The sequence below is a fragment of the Rhea americana genome, unplaced genomic scaffold (genome assembly GCF_003343005.1).
Source record: "Rhea americana isolate MKP2758 unplaced genomic scaffold, rheAme1 scaffold_60, whole genome shotgun sequence".
In the NCBI taxonomy this organism is placed as follows: Eukaryota; Metazoa; Chordata; class Aves; order Rheiformes; family Rheidae; genus Rhea; species Rhea americana.
In genome coordinates, this window is record NW_028186757.1 from 2,832,775 (window position 1) to 2,847,355 (window position 14,581).

At 37.2% G+C, this 14,581-nt stretch overlaps 1 protein-coding gene across 1 annotated transcript in view; it reads right to left on the reverse strand.

Annotated features, from left to right (window-relative positions):
* TMA16 (translation machinery associated 16 homolog) overlaps nucleotides 1–12,289 on the reverse strand; it is a 13,551-nt gene extending 1,262 nt beyond the window's left edge. The window contains 6 exon segments of the mRNA XM_085319894.1: nucleotides 148–190; nucleotides 6,738–6,886; nucleotides 7,949–8,033; nucleotides 8,601–8,638; nucleotides 10,900–11,012; nucleotides 12,215–12,289. Coding sequence (XP_085176020.1) covers nucleotides 148–190; nucleotides 6,738–6,886; nucleotides 7,949–8,033; nucleotides 8,601–8,638; nucleotides 10,900–11,012; nucleotides 12,215–12,217 — 431 coding nt within the window. The 5' untranslated portion in view covers nucleotides 12,218–12,289.
* Nucleotides 12,290–14,581: the final 2,292 nt, after the last annotated feature.

Sequence of the window (14,581 nt, forward strand, 5' to 3'; positions counted from 1 at the left end):
CCAAAATACCATACTTAATTTGCTTTTTCAAAGACAGGGCAAGTAGTTCTTGATAGTTCTTACATAAATTATTTTTATTAAAAGGAGAGTTATGCCAAATTCAGACAGATTTTGCACAATAATGAAGTGGCGATAATGAAAACTTACCTGAAAATTTTAAGATGCTTGCTGTTCACAATGTCTGGGATTTCTAATAGAAGTGAAATTAAATCCCGTTAGATACCATTGAAGTCTCTTTTCAAAGTCAAAAATATGAACTAAAGGGCTGAACATATTATTTCAGAGACAGAAGCAAAGGAGAATGAGGATTCATATTAGAAAGGTCCAAGAAACAATACTTAAACAGAAAGACCTCTCATTGCTAAAAGTAAAGGAAGTGAGTTATATCTATGAATTGTTCCAGAATACAAACGTACCAGTTACTGAAAATCCAATTCTGACAACTAATAAGAGCGTACTTTGTAACCTCTGAACTGACACTCCAAGAAATAGCAAAGCAACGTATGCATTTATAGTTCCCCTTTAAAAAAGTCCATTTGGAAAACTAGGAGAATAATAAATTATTTGTCTTAAAAGCACAACTAGCATGTTCAACCAAGGTCAAGTTCTGACTATACTAGTTTTTAACAGACATTCATTCATCCATCCATCAAATAAAAGACAGTTCTGCTCTAGAGAACTACAAAGATACACAGCAGATAGAAGGTATGACAGGAAAGCTTATTTTAACCTAAATTTGCAGCCCTCATTGTAAATTAAYGAGTACTGAGTGCTTCAAAAGTATTTTCCATTGCTTTTGGAAAAGAATTGCAAAGCACCTAAGTGACCACTGGAAGCAAGACAGATCAGTGGTAGAGCTGGGAACGTAACTCTYATAATCTGAATTAGAAAATGTAACAAATGCTTAAATACACTTCTGAAAATTTACCATGTAGCAYAAGATTCAGAAAAAAAAATACATGCATGTATAACACAAACATCAGGATAAGTACAGTCAGATCTCATGTGTTTAAATATAGCATATCCTTGGATTTTGTAAAACARTACTACTTCCTTCCACCAGCAATGAAAAAGTCTTCGATCTCTACAGAGCAGAGAATAGCTATTAATAACAGTCAGTCTCATTCCAGTTCAATTATGGTTTCCATTTTTAACTATTTTTACTATAAACAATACTCTTACTACTTGGAAGCTAGCATTGCATGGTTGCTGAAATGCCTGGTAAATACCGCAGTAAATGCAATTTAATATTTATATAGAATCTCACCTGTATCTTCTCATGAATTGATGATATTCTCACTTGTTCAGAAATAAACATCAATAGCTTTAAAGACTAAAAGTTTTTATAATGACAAGAGTTTTGCACTGAACCATCTTTACTACCTCTGGTAGCAAAAAAAAGAAGGCAAACAGCTTATACAGAGAACTATAAGATAGATTTCTTCCCATCCCAGAGTAACCAACGCTGTTCCAACTAGCTGTGTAATCYATAAACCCATGCAGCATTTTATCTAGAGTATTTAAGCTGCTTTGCCTAGAGAAAGCAAAGGTCTGATTCCTCTGACTCATGTTTTAACATTTTTACTAATTTATGAACTTACACCTTAGGAGCCTTGAAACTTTTGCACAGCATGAAATCCTTCATTACTGTCTATGACAAACTGAACAGATTTCACAAGCTGCAGATGTGTCAATAAGGAAGACTGCCATCTCTGTAAGATTAAATCTAATTTACTACTTCAGGTCTTAAAAATGTGACATTTCAAGTACTTTTTACACTGCCCTTAAGCCCTAAATATACTCGTTCTGGATATTTACAGAGGTGCTGCCTTTGTTTTTCCATCAATTTTCCAGAGTCTCACAGCAGTAAGCCAGATGGTAAGTGTAGGATTACAGATCATTTTGCTACAACATAACACAGCACGATATCCATCATTTATCTTTGCAGCCAGATAGCCTTTACTATTCAAAAAAAAAATGTTTTCCCTTACTTTGGGCTATGAAGTCTGAAGACTATTAAACTGAAGAATGATAAAACAGGCCTTGATACCAATTACTTAGATTCTGCATCCTGCTTTACAGCAAATAAATTCAGCAGATAACTCTGCTGCTGCTCACAGCAGCTAAGCTAAGGCAAAGAATTGTGGGTTTTTTCTGTTTTGTGTAGTTTCATTGTTTGTTTGTAAGTCTGCTGATTTCTTTGTTCTGATAGACAACAGTACTGACTGCAAGTCYACCCTTCCCAACTAAGAGCTGAAACAAAGCCACAGTCCCTGTTCCTTACACTCTTGYCCTCCGGCTCTTGCACTCTTGGCAGCACACTGCCAAGTGCTGAAGTGTCTTAGCYGCACCATGAAAGACCTGTTCGTCCCTTCTCTCAGCCATTTCACAAGGAGCAATGCCTACTCAGTTATCTCCTGCTTTAGGACAGGACTCAGTGATGTTAACACTGAATTTGGCAAAGGTGGTAGTACACTAACTTGTGCCAACTGCCACAGAAATGGACTGAGATTCCTCTTTGAACCTGCTATCAAAGTTCTGAGCCAAGGTACGGTTCAGCATTATTCTCAAAGAAACAAAGATTAAATTATGACTTTCAAATTAAGCTCTTTCAACTGCTTTTTGGGGGTTGAAAAAAGCTTGGAATGCTAATTACTTTAAATTAGGTTAGATTTTTTTCATGTAGGATATTTTAATATTTTATTATGCATGGCTCATCCCTGGATCAAGAAAAAACAAGTGTTGGGGGCAGAGGACTTTGGGGAGCAGCGGGAAAACATATCCACAAGATCTGGAACTGAATTGCTCTTTTCCGCTTTGACAGTGGCAGAATTTTTAATCTCTTTTACATAATTTACGATATCTTATCCCTAAGAAACCACAAATTTGCAAGATTAGGAATAGAACTAGAAAYTATAGTCCAGCAGAAATACAGTAATGACAGTACTACTATACAGTAACTAATTTTTGTCATTATGCTGCAAAGTTGCATTAGGTCTATGTTTTCAGATTAGTAACATCCTTGTTTTACTCAGCAGTATATCCTTAGCATGCATGTGCTTCATGGTTTTTGCTGCTACTTGTGAACTTCTTAGTTTGCTTTAAAAATATTAAGGCACAGGAAGACGTTGTCTCAGCTGAAGATGGAAAAAGGACCTTTCTAACTGTTAGGATGGAGCAGCACTGAACCAGATTACTTATGATACTCTTAAGATGAAAACTTCTGTCAGCAGTAGGTCAAGTAATCCTGCCTCTGTGCACAAGCCTGGACTAGGCTGATTCTAGAGAAAAAAAGAGGGCGCGAGGAGCTGATGCTGGCTGGTATCAGAGCGCCCTTCTAGAGCTGTCTTGCAGCACATTCTGTGACAATTTGCTTCAATGCTCATCTTCTTCCAGAGTAATTTTTCATAGCAGTAATCATACATCTCTCCCTAAGTATTAAGATTTGCGCAAGAGATGTACCCAAATTTCACATGGACTGAAACGTTACCGGCCTAAAACAGATTGTAAGCAACATAATCACATCCATTAGAACTGTCATGCAGAGAAACACCTGAACTCAGGTCAACAGATGGTATCAGAGGCTGAAGTTAAAAAGGGAAAAGGATGTTGGAAACTGTAGATGCTCTTTATTTAAAGAGCAATTCAGTTGCTTGATAGTGATTGTTACAGAAAACAGCAGCTAACAATACAGAACAATACACTAGTAGATATATTAGATGAAAGATGTATCATTTACAATTAAAATGAACTTTCTTACATCCTGAAACTTTAAGAATTAACTAAAGAAATTAGTATACTTAGCTTTAAAAGTCATTTTCCCTAAGATTTACATTATGCTTCTGTAAAACCGTGGAAGGTAATTAAAAATCAAGTATAAAGAATGTAGGATTTTCAGATAAAGAAGTTATGACGCATTTCAGCTGAAAGCAGGCTGAGTTCCAAAGACATGTATGTCTTGTCAACTTCCAGGATTCCCTTTCAACAGCTYTACTATAAAGACCATTAAAAAAATGCAAATGACAATGTCGGGAAGAAAAATAGCAGGAAAATTAGTTTAGCTATCTTTAAGAAGTAAGGAAGTGACAAATAACTGCCAACATAACTCAGAAACCTCACAGACAAACGAGATGTTCCCTTACTGGTAATATTTTATWTTAAAAAATTGCTAAAATCTACTATGTATTTCCATAATAGTAAACAACCAGTAAAAATGTTAGCTAAAATTTCTATTTACATACGTCTGTTATACAAAAGACATGTAAGTTTTCTTCAATGCAGACAATTCCTATCATGCAGTCTCTTCAGTACAGATGTKCATGCATACAAGAAATAATCCAGTTCAAGAACAGAAAAAAATTCTCAATATTAAGTCAGTTACAAGAGCTCCCCTCACAGAAGCTTCCAGTGATAATGAGCTAGAGCATAAAAGCAGTTTCCAGCTGATTTCCATTTATCCCCAATCTCTAATTACAGTATTTAGCAGCAACTATTTTCTGAATGAATAGCATGTCCTAGACAGAGAGCAAAACCTGCAGCAGCTGTGATAACAAATAATGAATGATTTGAGTGTGTATTTAATATGTGAAGTTGCACCATGCTCTCTGAATGCTTTACTTACTAATATTATAACAACTTCAAATTTTGCTTAYGGTATTTCTAGATTCTTCTTTATTTTTGTTGTGCTTGTGTATCTGGTATCTTTTTATCTCGCCCTATTGTTTTTTTGTCAGTTTTTCCACAAAGCAATATAGAARAACGGAAAAGCTAAAATTTAAAAGCAAAATCAGAAAGATTTGCTACAACTGAGCAGTTTTGTGACATTCATATTTCTTCCTGTGACTGTCCTCCACAATTCTAAGAAAACAAAGATGAATTTCTATCAGCATGAAGTCACACAGAATTCCTTTTCTATAGTGTATGAAAATAGAACCATACWTTTTTTTATTGATAAAATCCACTTGGAAGGAAGGGGGAGAAGAATACAATACAGCACAAATCTTGTTTTACTCCATATCCTAACTGCAAAGCAATATTGAGTCTAAATTTCTTCTATAATTCTTTTCACTATTAGCCACTCTGCCTTTGAATAATATTTTAGTATCAAAGCAAAGTTGGACATTTGGCTCTAACATACTCATTTTTTAAGAAAAATACAAATCAAATTTCAGTATTATTTTGTAGTTCATTGTTCTCAGCCACTTGCTTCTTTGTACTTTTGTTATTTCTTTTAGTTTCTCCCTCATTTCACCAGTTCACTGCTACATCTCCTCAACCCAGTTCCAGCTATCTAATTTTTCAGTCTTTTATTTCTCTCCCTCTCACAAGTAACTTATATTCTCCTTTTTGGAAGGTAGCACGCAGATACAAGAGTTTAGGTTTTTGCTTTTTAAAGCAAACTATGTACCTGCAGAGGAAATTTTCARCTCTAATGCTTGTGCTGTGGTTTTCACACAACTGTCCTCAGCTCTGTTCAAGATTTCATTAGATACTMTCTTGGCATAGATGGCTACCCCCAAAGGAAAATAAATAGCAACAAAGAAGCCAACCAGAATATCTGTCATTTTSATTTTATTCACACTTGTGATGCTGACCAAGCACAAGCTAGATGTTTAAAATCCTCAAAGTGCTTTCAGCTTATCTGTATTTTCATTTAAATCTTCAGAGTATTTGAGGGTCTTTGATTAACAGGTAAGTGCCAGGCCTTCACACACACAGTGCTTTCYCTTCCTCAAATAACCTCCCCCAATCAAAGAAAGGGCACCCAAGAACAAGAGAAAACATGTTTTTTCTAATTGCATGGCATTGTCATTTGTAAGCGCAGAGCAGAGTTTCAGTTGTGTCACAATCATTTCCTGCTGGACTCCATAAATTTTAAATGGGAAGAATTCCAGAAATATTCACACTTTGAAAATACTCCAGCACTACAATTTCTGCTGCAGTCACTCCCCCACCTGAAGAGGCAACCAGCACAACACAACTTCAATGGAACAAATTTTCTCTCTGCAGATCCTCTGGGCCCTTGAGTTTGTTAGGGCCATGATTTTCTCTTCTAGTTCATAAACCCTAAAGCCCACTCTCTCATGCTACGAAACTTTCAGAAGTTCCTCATACCTGTCGAGCACTTTGGTGTAAAGGGACAAGTCAGGCCAGAGGTTTATCCCTGGTAAGTTTGTGTGTTACTGGAAGCACATTAAAGTAAGCTGAGTATAAAAAATTCATTGACACAAGTCCAGATAATGAAACCCACCTATAAAAGTAATTAATTTGTAGAGAATATTATGCTGTTTTTTTTCCACATGTTCAAATGAAGTCTTCATGCCAACACACATTAAAACATGCATGCCTATTAACATGAACATCCACTGAAATAAATTTTTAAGCTAAAAATACTTTTACAGAATGAAGGACCAASCAAGCTGCTGTACAGGACTTTGAGACAGGTATATTAAATCTCAYTTCAGTTTCAAAATATCTATACTATTGCCTGCACTGAAGCAGCAATACAAGCCAAGATGAGTAACTGCCAGAAAGTAAAGCAGAAATATATGGGTCAGACATTCACCATTTATCTTTCTTTCCCTCCCCCAACTCATCTGCAAAGCATTCCAGGAATTCCTAATAGTTTCTAAGGAGAGAAAAATAAAAGTAACACCTAAAAATTTCACTTATGTTCTAGCCTTACGAACAAGAGGCAAAGTTGTGACTGAAGGATTATGTCTAATGCTTTTACATACCTATTCCATAGCCTTCATAGAGTTGTCTTTCACGTTCTATGGTCTGCCTGATAACTGTTTCCCGAGAACCATGCTGTCTTCCTTGTCTACCTTTAATACTGTTTTGCAACTCAATCTGTTCCAATTCAGCATTAAATCGACACATATAACTGAAAGAAATGAAATGCATTTATGCTAGAAGTAGTCATACAAAACTTTTGTAAAACAGAACTACTTTGATAGTCTAAAAAGTTATTTTACTGATTATTTTCTGAATTTTAAGCAAGAGATACATTTCTCAGATTTGAYATGTTATATTCATCTTCAAAATGGAAGCTCCATTCAGAACTTACGGAAGCAGTAGATGATCCGCATCTACAATTGTTTTTAATCTTCCTTTTTATTCAGAAAGTTGTATTCAGACTCCCACATTATCATAATTCACCTCTAGGAGACCACAGCATTAGATCTAAGTTTTCCTCACTTCTAAGTGCTGAMCTTCACTATCTCAGCAGTAGTTTTTAAAGCAAAATTGTTCTTTGGCATATTTAATACATCATCTCCTAAATAGCCAACTGAAACAAAAAGAAAAAGTAAGTTTTTTATTGCCTTTGCAGTATCACYAAGGTTGACTAGCAGGTTATAGGTTTCATTAACAGTACAGGAAATATGCCAGGAGTTCTGAAAAGAAACTAATATGCACACTTGTGTAAGAATACGTATCTATCATATGATTGGGCTAGTAGGTGAAAAATGGTAGCAGGCCATAGATACATATTTTCTACAGTACAGAAATATCAAAATTGGATTCCATACAAAGGTGTTACGTCTTGCCCTAAAAATAAGCCTACCCAAGTACTGTTTAATTTTCTTAATAGAGAGAATTAAAGAAAAAAAGAGTAAGAAATAGAATGAAATGTATGCACTTAAGTTTCACTGAATAACCTGGTAAGTAAATTTATGCAATTATTGTTGTCTAAATCATTTGACGTCCTCCATATACAGCAAAGCAGATATGCTTTACAAATGAAAACGACCTACTGCATCAAGTCGTGTGTATGCATACATTTTTAATGCATAACTATCCTCAATCTTAACATAACTACTTAATATTTTTTATTAAAATTTTTTAAATTCTCCTCCAATTCACYATCATTTGAGAGAGCTTAGTTAAGAATATTATTTTCTAAAGACAAAACAAGCTTTTAATTTCATTTTTAAACTCGTCTTACTTTTCAATTAGTTCACCAACTTCCTTCTTTGTGTAGTCAGTCTTACTGGGGTCAAGGTGACTTTGAAACCATTTTATTTTTTCTCCTACAAGGATAAAGTGAACATTAATGATTATATTATCACACTAGCACAGATTAAAGTTTTTCAAWTTTTTTGAAATAAACTCCCATTTTTCAAGATTTTTGAATACTGTCACAGAAATTTGGCTCACCAATATGGTGCACATGAGATTAAAGGTATCCATAATAGAAACATTTCAGGCATCATTTCAGATCTATTTTATGTTTTCCTTTACCACAGCAAAAAGTTGTTACTCTACATATATCATTTTCTCTTACAAATGCTTAAGCATAAGCGTGGAAAAGAGTAGAATAAATATAGATATAGATGTATAAAATGGATGTTCTGTCTGTATTGCCCTGTTGCCATGTATGTYGCCAAAAATTAGGCTATTCTCTGAGCCCCAAACTCAACTGTGCATAAGTAAATACATCAAGTATCTCAGCACTTCTACAAAGTCCATATTAAGATTATAGAGACAGATTATAGAAAAAGAAACTCTGAATTATAACTGGAGTATCTATGAAGTTAGTAAAACAAATCCTGTGAAAGAGCTGAGTACTGTATTCAGCAATAGAAGTTGCCACTCACCAATAATACTCAGACGTAAAGCTTTCTCAGTCTTCAACCTAGCNAAAAAACAGAAACGTTAATCAAGAATTAGTACTGTGTAAATAATTATCTTTATTTTCCTTCTCAAAAAAAATCATTCTGAGTTCACGACATAAGTCAAGATAAAATTTCAAACAGAAATATTTGCCAAATTGAGAACATACAGGAACCTGGAACAGGTCGTCCACAGAGGTTGTGGAGTCTCATTTTCTGGAGATATTCAAAACCCGCCTGGACACAATCCTATCTAAAGTGCTCTCAGTGACCTTGCTTGAGCAGGGGGGTTGGACTAGATGATTGCCAGAGGTCCCTTCCAACCTCAAMCAGTCTGTGATTCTGTGATTTAATAAGAAAACTGGTAAAGGATTATTTATTGTTTTACAAAGAATAAATACCAAAATTCAACACAGTTGAAAATTAACATGCTCCTTCATTAAATTCCTTTTATTCTGTAGAATTTAACCAGCATTTTGCAGTTAACTGAAGCAGCTCAAAGCATCTTTCTTGCTAAAGGAAAACCTTGAGTCTTTAGCTGTACACAACCTATTTTAGTATAAGAAACACTGRAAAAGAAGACCAGACATCGCCTTACTGCACTTTTCATAAGGTATCACCTTCTTCCTCACTTATAAACAATATATRTTAGTGACTGCTAGAAGACATAGTAGTATAAAAGAAAGGTCAAGTTAAATGGGAGAGCATTATTCCAATGGGAATGCTTTGATTTAACTTCTTGCTGTTTTAGAGAAACGRAAGATAGTACTCTCACCAAGAACATGTCAGTACAGGTGCCCGTATCAGTATAATTCTACCTACAYAGACAAGCACTAAAGACTTGGTTGGAGGAGAGGGGGTGGTCAAGTCATAACAAATAATCAGTACCTCACTCCTTCACATAACAAGCTTTCTTATACTTGTTTTTCTAGTGATGAAGTCACAGATGTAAGGCCTAAGAAYCAAGTACGATTCAGTTATCTTTTTGTGAGTAAGCTTTCTGAATGACAGKTATGAGGCAGAAAGAGAGAGTTAAGTGATGCAAATAATCAACCTAGCACTAAGAATAAAACCAAATCTTAGTTATGCCCAGAATCATCAGGGAAAGCTTCTTGCACATTAGGAGACTGCCCARTCTGCAACACAGGCTGCTCAAACTCCTGCAGCAACTCTGCTGACGCTACGTGATATGATACAGCTGTGCTACTAAAGGGTCCCTGCCCCTGCAAGTGCAGCCTTACAAGTTTGCTTTGGATAAAGCTCTATGTTCAGCCCCAACAATAACAGTTGCAAGATCTGAGGAAATATTGTCATTTTCTGGCTTTCMAACACAGCAGGAATTCTCTAAAATAACATCTTCAGATGTATGAAGATTTTGGTTTAGCTCACATGCTCCAACCACATACTAGGATATTTTCATAAATAAATGCTTTAAAGCTACTTCAGAACGCTACTTTGGTAGCTTTGCCAAGCTGAGATAGAAAGGATATAAAAAATCAGTGTTCCCCTGCTACCTTTTCCAAACTAGTTTAGTGATAGATAGAAATTTGCTATGAGAAGCAGAAGAAAAACCTTAAAGAAAACTAAATTTGTCATGGAAGAGCAAGAAATCAAAGAGGAATTATTCAGAAGTCTCTTCTTTAGGAAGGATAGCAAATGAGGCTTTCCAGTTTCTCTTTTTTGTCATCTCAGCACGAGCAGCTAGGTTCTTAGCAGGATTCTTAGTAAATCTTGGAGTAAAGTCAAACTAGATGATTAAGCTTCTCAGTCAAGTCAGTCTCTCTCTTTTAGTAGGGGGTTTCCCACAAGACACTGAAGCACTCTAACCATTTCCTGAACACCTATCAACATCTGAGGAGCTTAAATTTTTTCCCCTTCCTCTATTCCTTTTGCAGTGCAAAATACTTACGGCAATGTTAGATAGTAAGTGATACTATATCAGTGGTACAATGAAAAGCAGGTTACTGCTTCTTCAGATTATGAAAAGCAAAATGCTATAGTAAGAAACCTAATTTGCAAGGATTACACCAAAACCAAAATCACRTAGCAGAGCTACATACTAGGTATAAACTGATTTCACAAGTGTAAACCTGTCAGATTACATAGTCTAGCAGTTACACAGGCTTTTTTTTTTTCTGTTGTTACCTTAAGGTTGTATCAGCATAATAGTCYCCCCTACACTAGCCTAGGGGAAAAAAAAAACAACAAAAAACAAAAGCCTACTGTGATGCCATCCTTTGGTCTGCACACAGAATCATGCACAGATTTTGCACAATCAACTCACTTTTCTTTCTTTTCCTGTTTGTGTGCTTCCCTTGCAAGTTGTGCAGCCTTTCTGCTGTAAGGATGGATGACTTTCTTCTCTTGCTTTCCTCCTTTGCCTTTTAGTAATTTTGGCTGAAAAAAAAAATGCTGTAAGACACTAAAGCTAAGYAAAACATGTTAAAACAAAGCTAGGAACAAGGACCATTATAAAGACTTAAAAGCTTGCGCATCAGTTTCTCAGAAAGSCCTTAATTTATAGCAGCTCTACCACCTAGATCTTGCTCTCCTCAGTAAGACAAAGAGCAACAAAGACTGCCAAAATTACTTAAACACAGTCCACATGGTAAAGTGTAATGACTGGAAAACAAGAAGCGCTGTAAGAAACATAATGTAGGGGCTATTCCCAGAATATGCATCTTGTAGAACTCTCTGACTAGGAAACTAAGATTACCTCTTTTAATTACTTTGCAGTAAACACTCTCATTCAAGCTTCCATCTGCATGATGCACTGGGATTTCTCACAGAGGTCATATTTTATGCTGTACGGCATAACGTTTTGTATCTCTCCCCTATCCCCCACATAAATATGCCCTCCCCACAGACCAATGGCATGCCTCACTAGACAGTAACCAGCAGCTTCTTCTCTAGCTGTTCACACTGCACAGAAAGTGAGCAGTAACCTGCGAATCTAAAGCACACTGCAGCACTAGTTTAAGCTATACTAGATTTTGGTTAAAAAAAAATGAACCAAACTGAAAGACCTTGTCAAAGAGTAGGCGACATAACCTCTGTAAAGTCTTTAACTGCATATCAAACCCTGCAAGCAAAGAGGCTAAACGTGCAGATGGGATCCAGGAAACACTGATCAATAAACTTGCTTTAGTATATCATATTACTGGTGTTACCACCAGTGTTTAGAATTGCATGAAAAAAAAAAAGCTGCTAAACTTGAAGAATTACCCTGAACACCTAAAGAAACCTAAGAGGCATTTTACGCTAGATTCGTACGTTAACTTTGCTCCTGATTTCCTCTCCTTCAAGCTGGAAGCGCTAGCTAGCACGTATAGGCCCCCACTCCCTCGTTCACTCATTATGCTGCCGAAAAGGCCCCATTTGTACGCGTTGTTTTAAAATCCTGTGAGGCTCTAGAAGACGACAGCACCCACGGGCCGGGGAGGGGGCGGCGAAGGCTCGGGGAACGCAGGCTCAGCTTCGCCCTAACGCTAACGGCCCTAACGGCCGCCTTTCAGCGGCCGCCCCCCACTAACGTCGGCGGGAAGGGAAGGGAAGGGGGAAGGGGAACCGCGTGGGGAGCCCGTCGGCCCCGGACGCACCATGGCGAGCGCAGCCCCGGCACAGCCCCGTGCTCGTGCTCGTCCCCGCCGCCGCCGCGGTGTCTCCGCGAAATGGCGCCGTGCGGCAGGCGCAGGCGGCGCGGCGGCAGTTCCGGGGGGCGGCGCAGGCCGGGGAAAGCGGTGGAGCGCCGGGCCGCCGCGGCGGGAGCGACGTACATTTCGCTCGAAATCAGAAATTATGCTGAATTATTGAAATGGCTCCACCCGAMAGCATTACTGCGAGAAATCAGCGGTGAAAACGCACCCCCGGMTGGCGAGGGCGGGCAGGAGCTGAGTCAGGCCTGCGGTTGCACAGCCCCAGCGACACGCACCAAAACTCAACGCTCTTTGACTCCTTAACAGAGTCAAAACTCTGTTAAAGCACAGCGTCCTTCAAGCCCAGTTGTGAAGTAACGAGACACCTTTGTAAAGACAAGCGCACCGAGAATATAAAAGTACAAAAATAGTGTGCTTCAAGCCAGAAGGACTCAAGAAGGAAAATGTGTCGAAGAAGGGTGACCACAGGGTTTGTTAAAAAATTCTTTGCAGGTGCTTGTTTTCACCACAGAGATGAGAGAAATCCCTAGAAATCCAGCTAGCCTGCCCTCTCCAGTGAGGGAGGGGTACAGTAAAAGTACRTGGCAGGTGTTCATGGGGAGGCTCTTATATAAAGCTCTCAGGTGAAAACTAGCTGAGGAAATGAGCACATTTAAGGAAGCCTCCRCTGTGCCTGCCAGGCAAGGCCAAGTGGGTGCTCTAGTGTAGGTAAGTGCTTTGGCAGGTTATGAAGGGACCAACTTCTGCCTTCCAAGCATTTGTGTAGGATGGACCATTTTACTCAGGTGTGTATTAGATGCATCTGTGCTTCCCCCCTTCCTTTCTTTCCTTGAGGGGGGAGTCTTTCTATCAGACAAAACTGCATAATGATGAAGACAGAGATGAGAAAAAAAGATGATGAGGCTGCCTATTTGCTTCTTAACAGTAGGGAAGAATGTTGGCTTTAACATTTGAAAATACATTTGATAACCAAGAAATTGTTGGTTTACCTGAAACAAAGTGACAACCATTAGCTTTGTAAGAAATAATGTTGCCTTCTGTATACCTAGCTCAACTTATATTTAAAGCCAGGTCTCCTTGACCTGAATTTTTAATCCTTTTTCTACCTAAATAAGTTTAGACTTTTACTATGAAATAGCATAGGAATCTTATTAACAAACTAGAGCATAGTCCTATTTTAATACTGTTCAAATCTACATGGGGCTGGCAAGTGGGAGATCTCACTTGCAAATACGATTTAAAGTTGACAAAAGTCAGATTTAGTTTCCTTGTGTATCTAGATGAACAAAAATGTTTTTGCCTGGAGACAGCTGCTTTAGAACAAATGTCTCCATTCTGCTATGTGAATGTCAGCAGCTTTGCTTATGCTATGGAGCAAACTCTCCCAGCAGAATATGAGATAACACTTGATGTAGTTTCCTTCCACACTGCTTGCCTAATTTTTTGTCATAGAGATAGGATTACTGAGACTAATCCTACCTAACATTAAATATTTAATTGGGACATTAAGAAAGAAACATAGGTTCTCTAGATACCTATTATATTTAATGGGCGTCTCCAGAAGCTTATTCAGCTGGTCTTTCTTCATTGATTATAATGAGACCCTTGAGTGATCATGCTTCTAATTTGATGACCTAGTTACAAACCTAAAACAATGCAATGGAAATGTGCACTGGTTTCTAGTCCAATTTTGTTCTTTAAATATAGTTTTTCTAATTATTGCTCTCTAGTGCTTTATTCTCACCATCTACAAAGGATCTGCAAAATGCTTTGATGTCTATGTAGCATAATTGCTCTGTAAGTTCTCCTAAATCATATATTTACAGTGTGTATGTGGACCAACATGAGAAACCAAATTTGGCATATTGATATCTAGATCTTAATTTTGTTGTTGTTAATTTCACTTATCCCATTGTAAATACATAAAYCAAAATAGATAGATACCTGGCTGAGATAATCTGTGCTACAATGTTCTGTATCAGTGAGGCAAAATAAAATGGTATAGGTTAAATATTCTTATGTATAAAAGCAGAATTGTTAATAAATTCTGTAGGTAACTATGGAGTATCATATTAATTATTACAAAGCAATAGTTACAATATGGTACTTATGAGACAATAGCCGTGCAATTTTCAACAGCAAATCCCAATATAATGACAATACCATACAACAGATTTTTGTAATGTTGACATGTGAGTGTTGGATCAATTTCGTAATTCTCATGAAAATCTCATTTACAATATTATAGCTACATTAATTAGAATGAAGGAAGATTAAGATTATAATTATAGGACAAGCTTAGTTTAATAA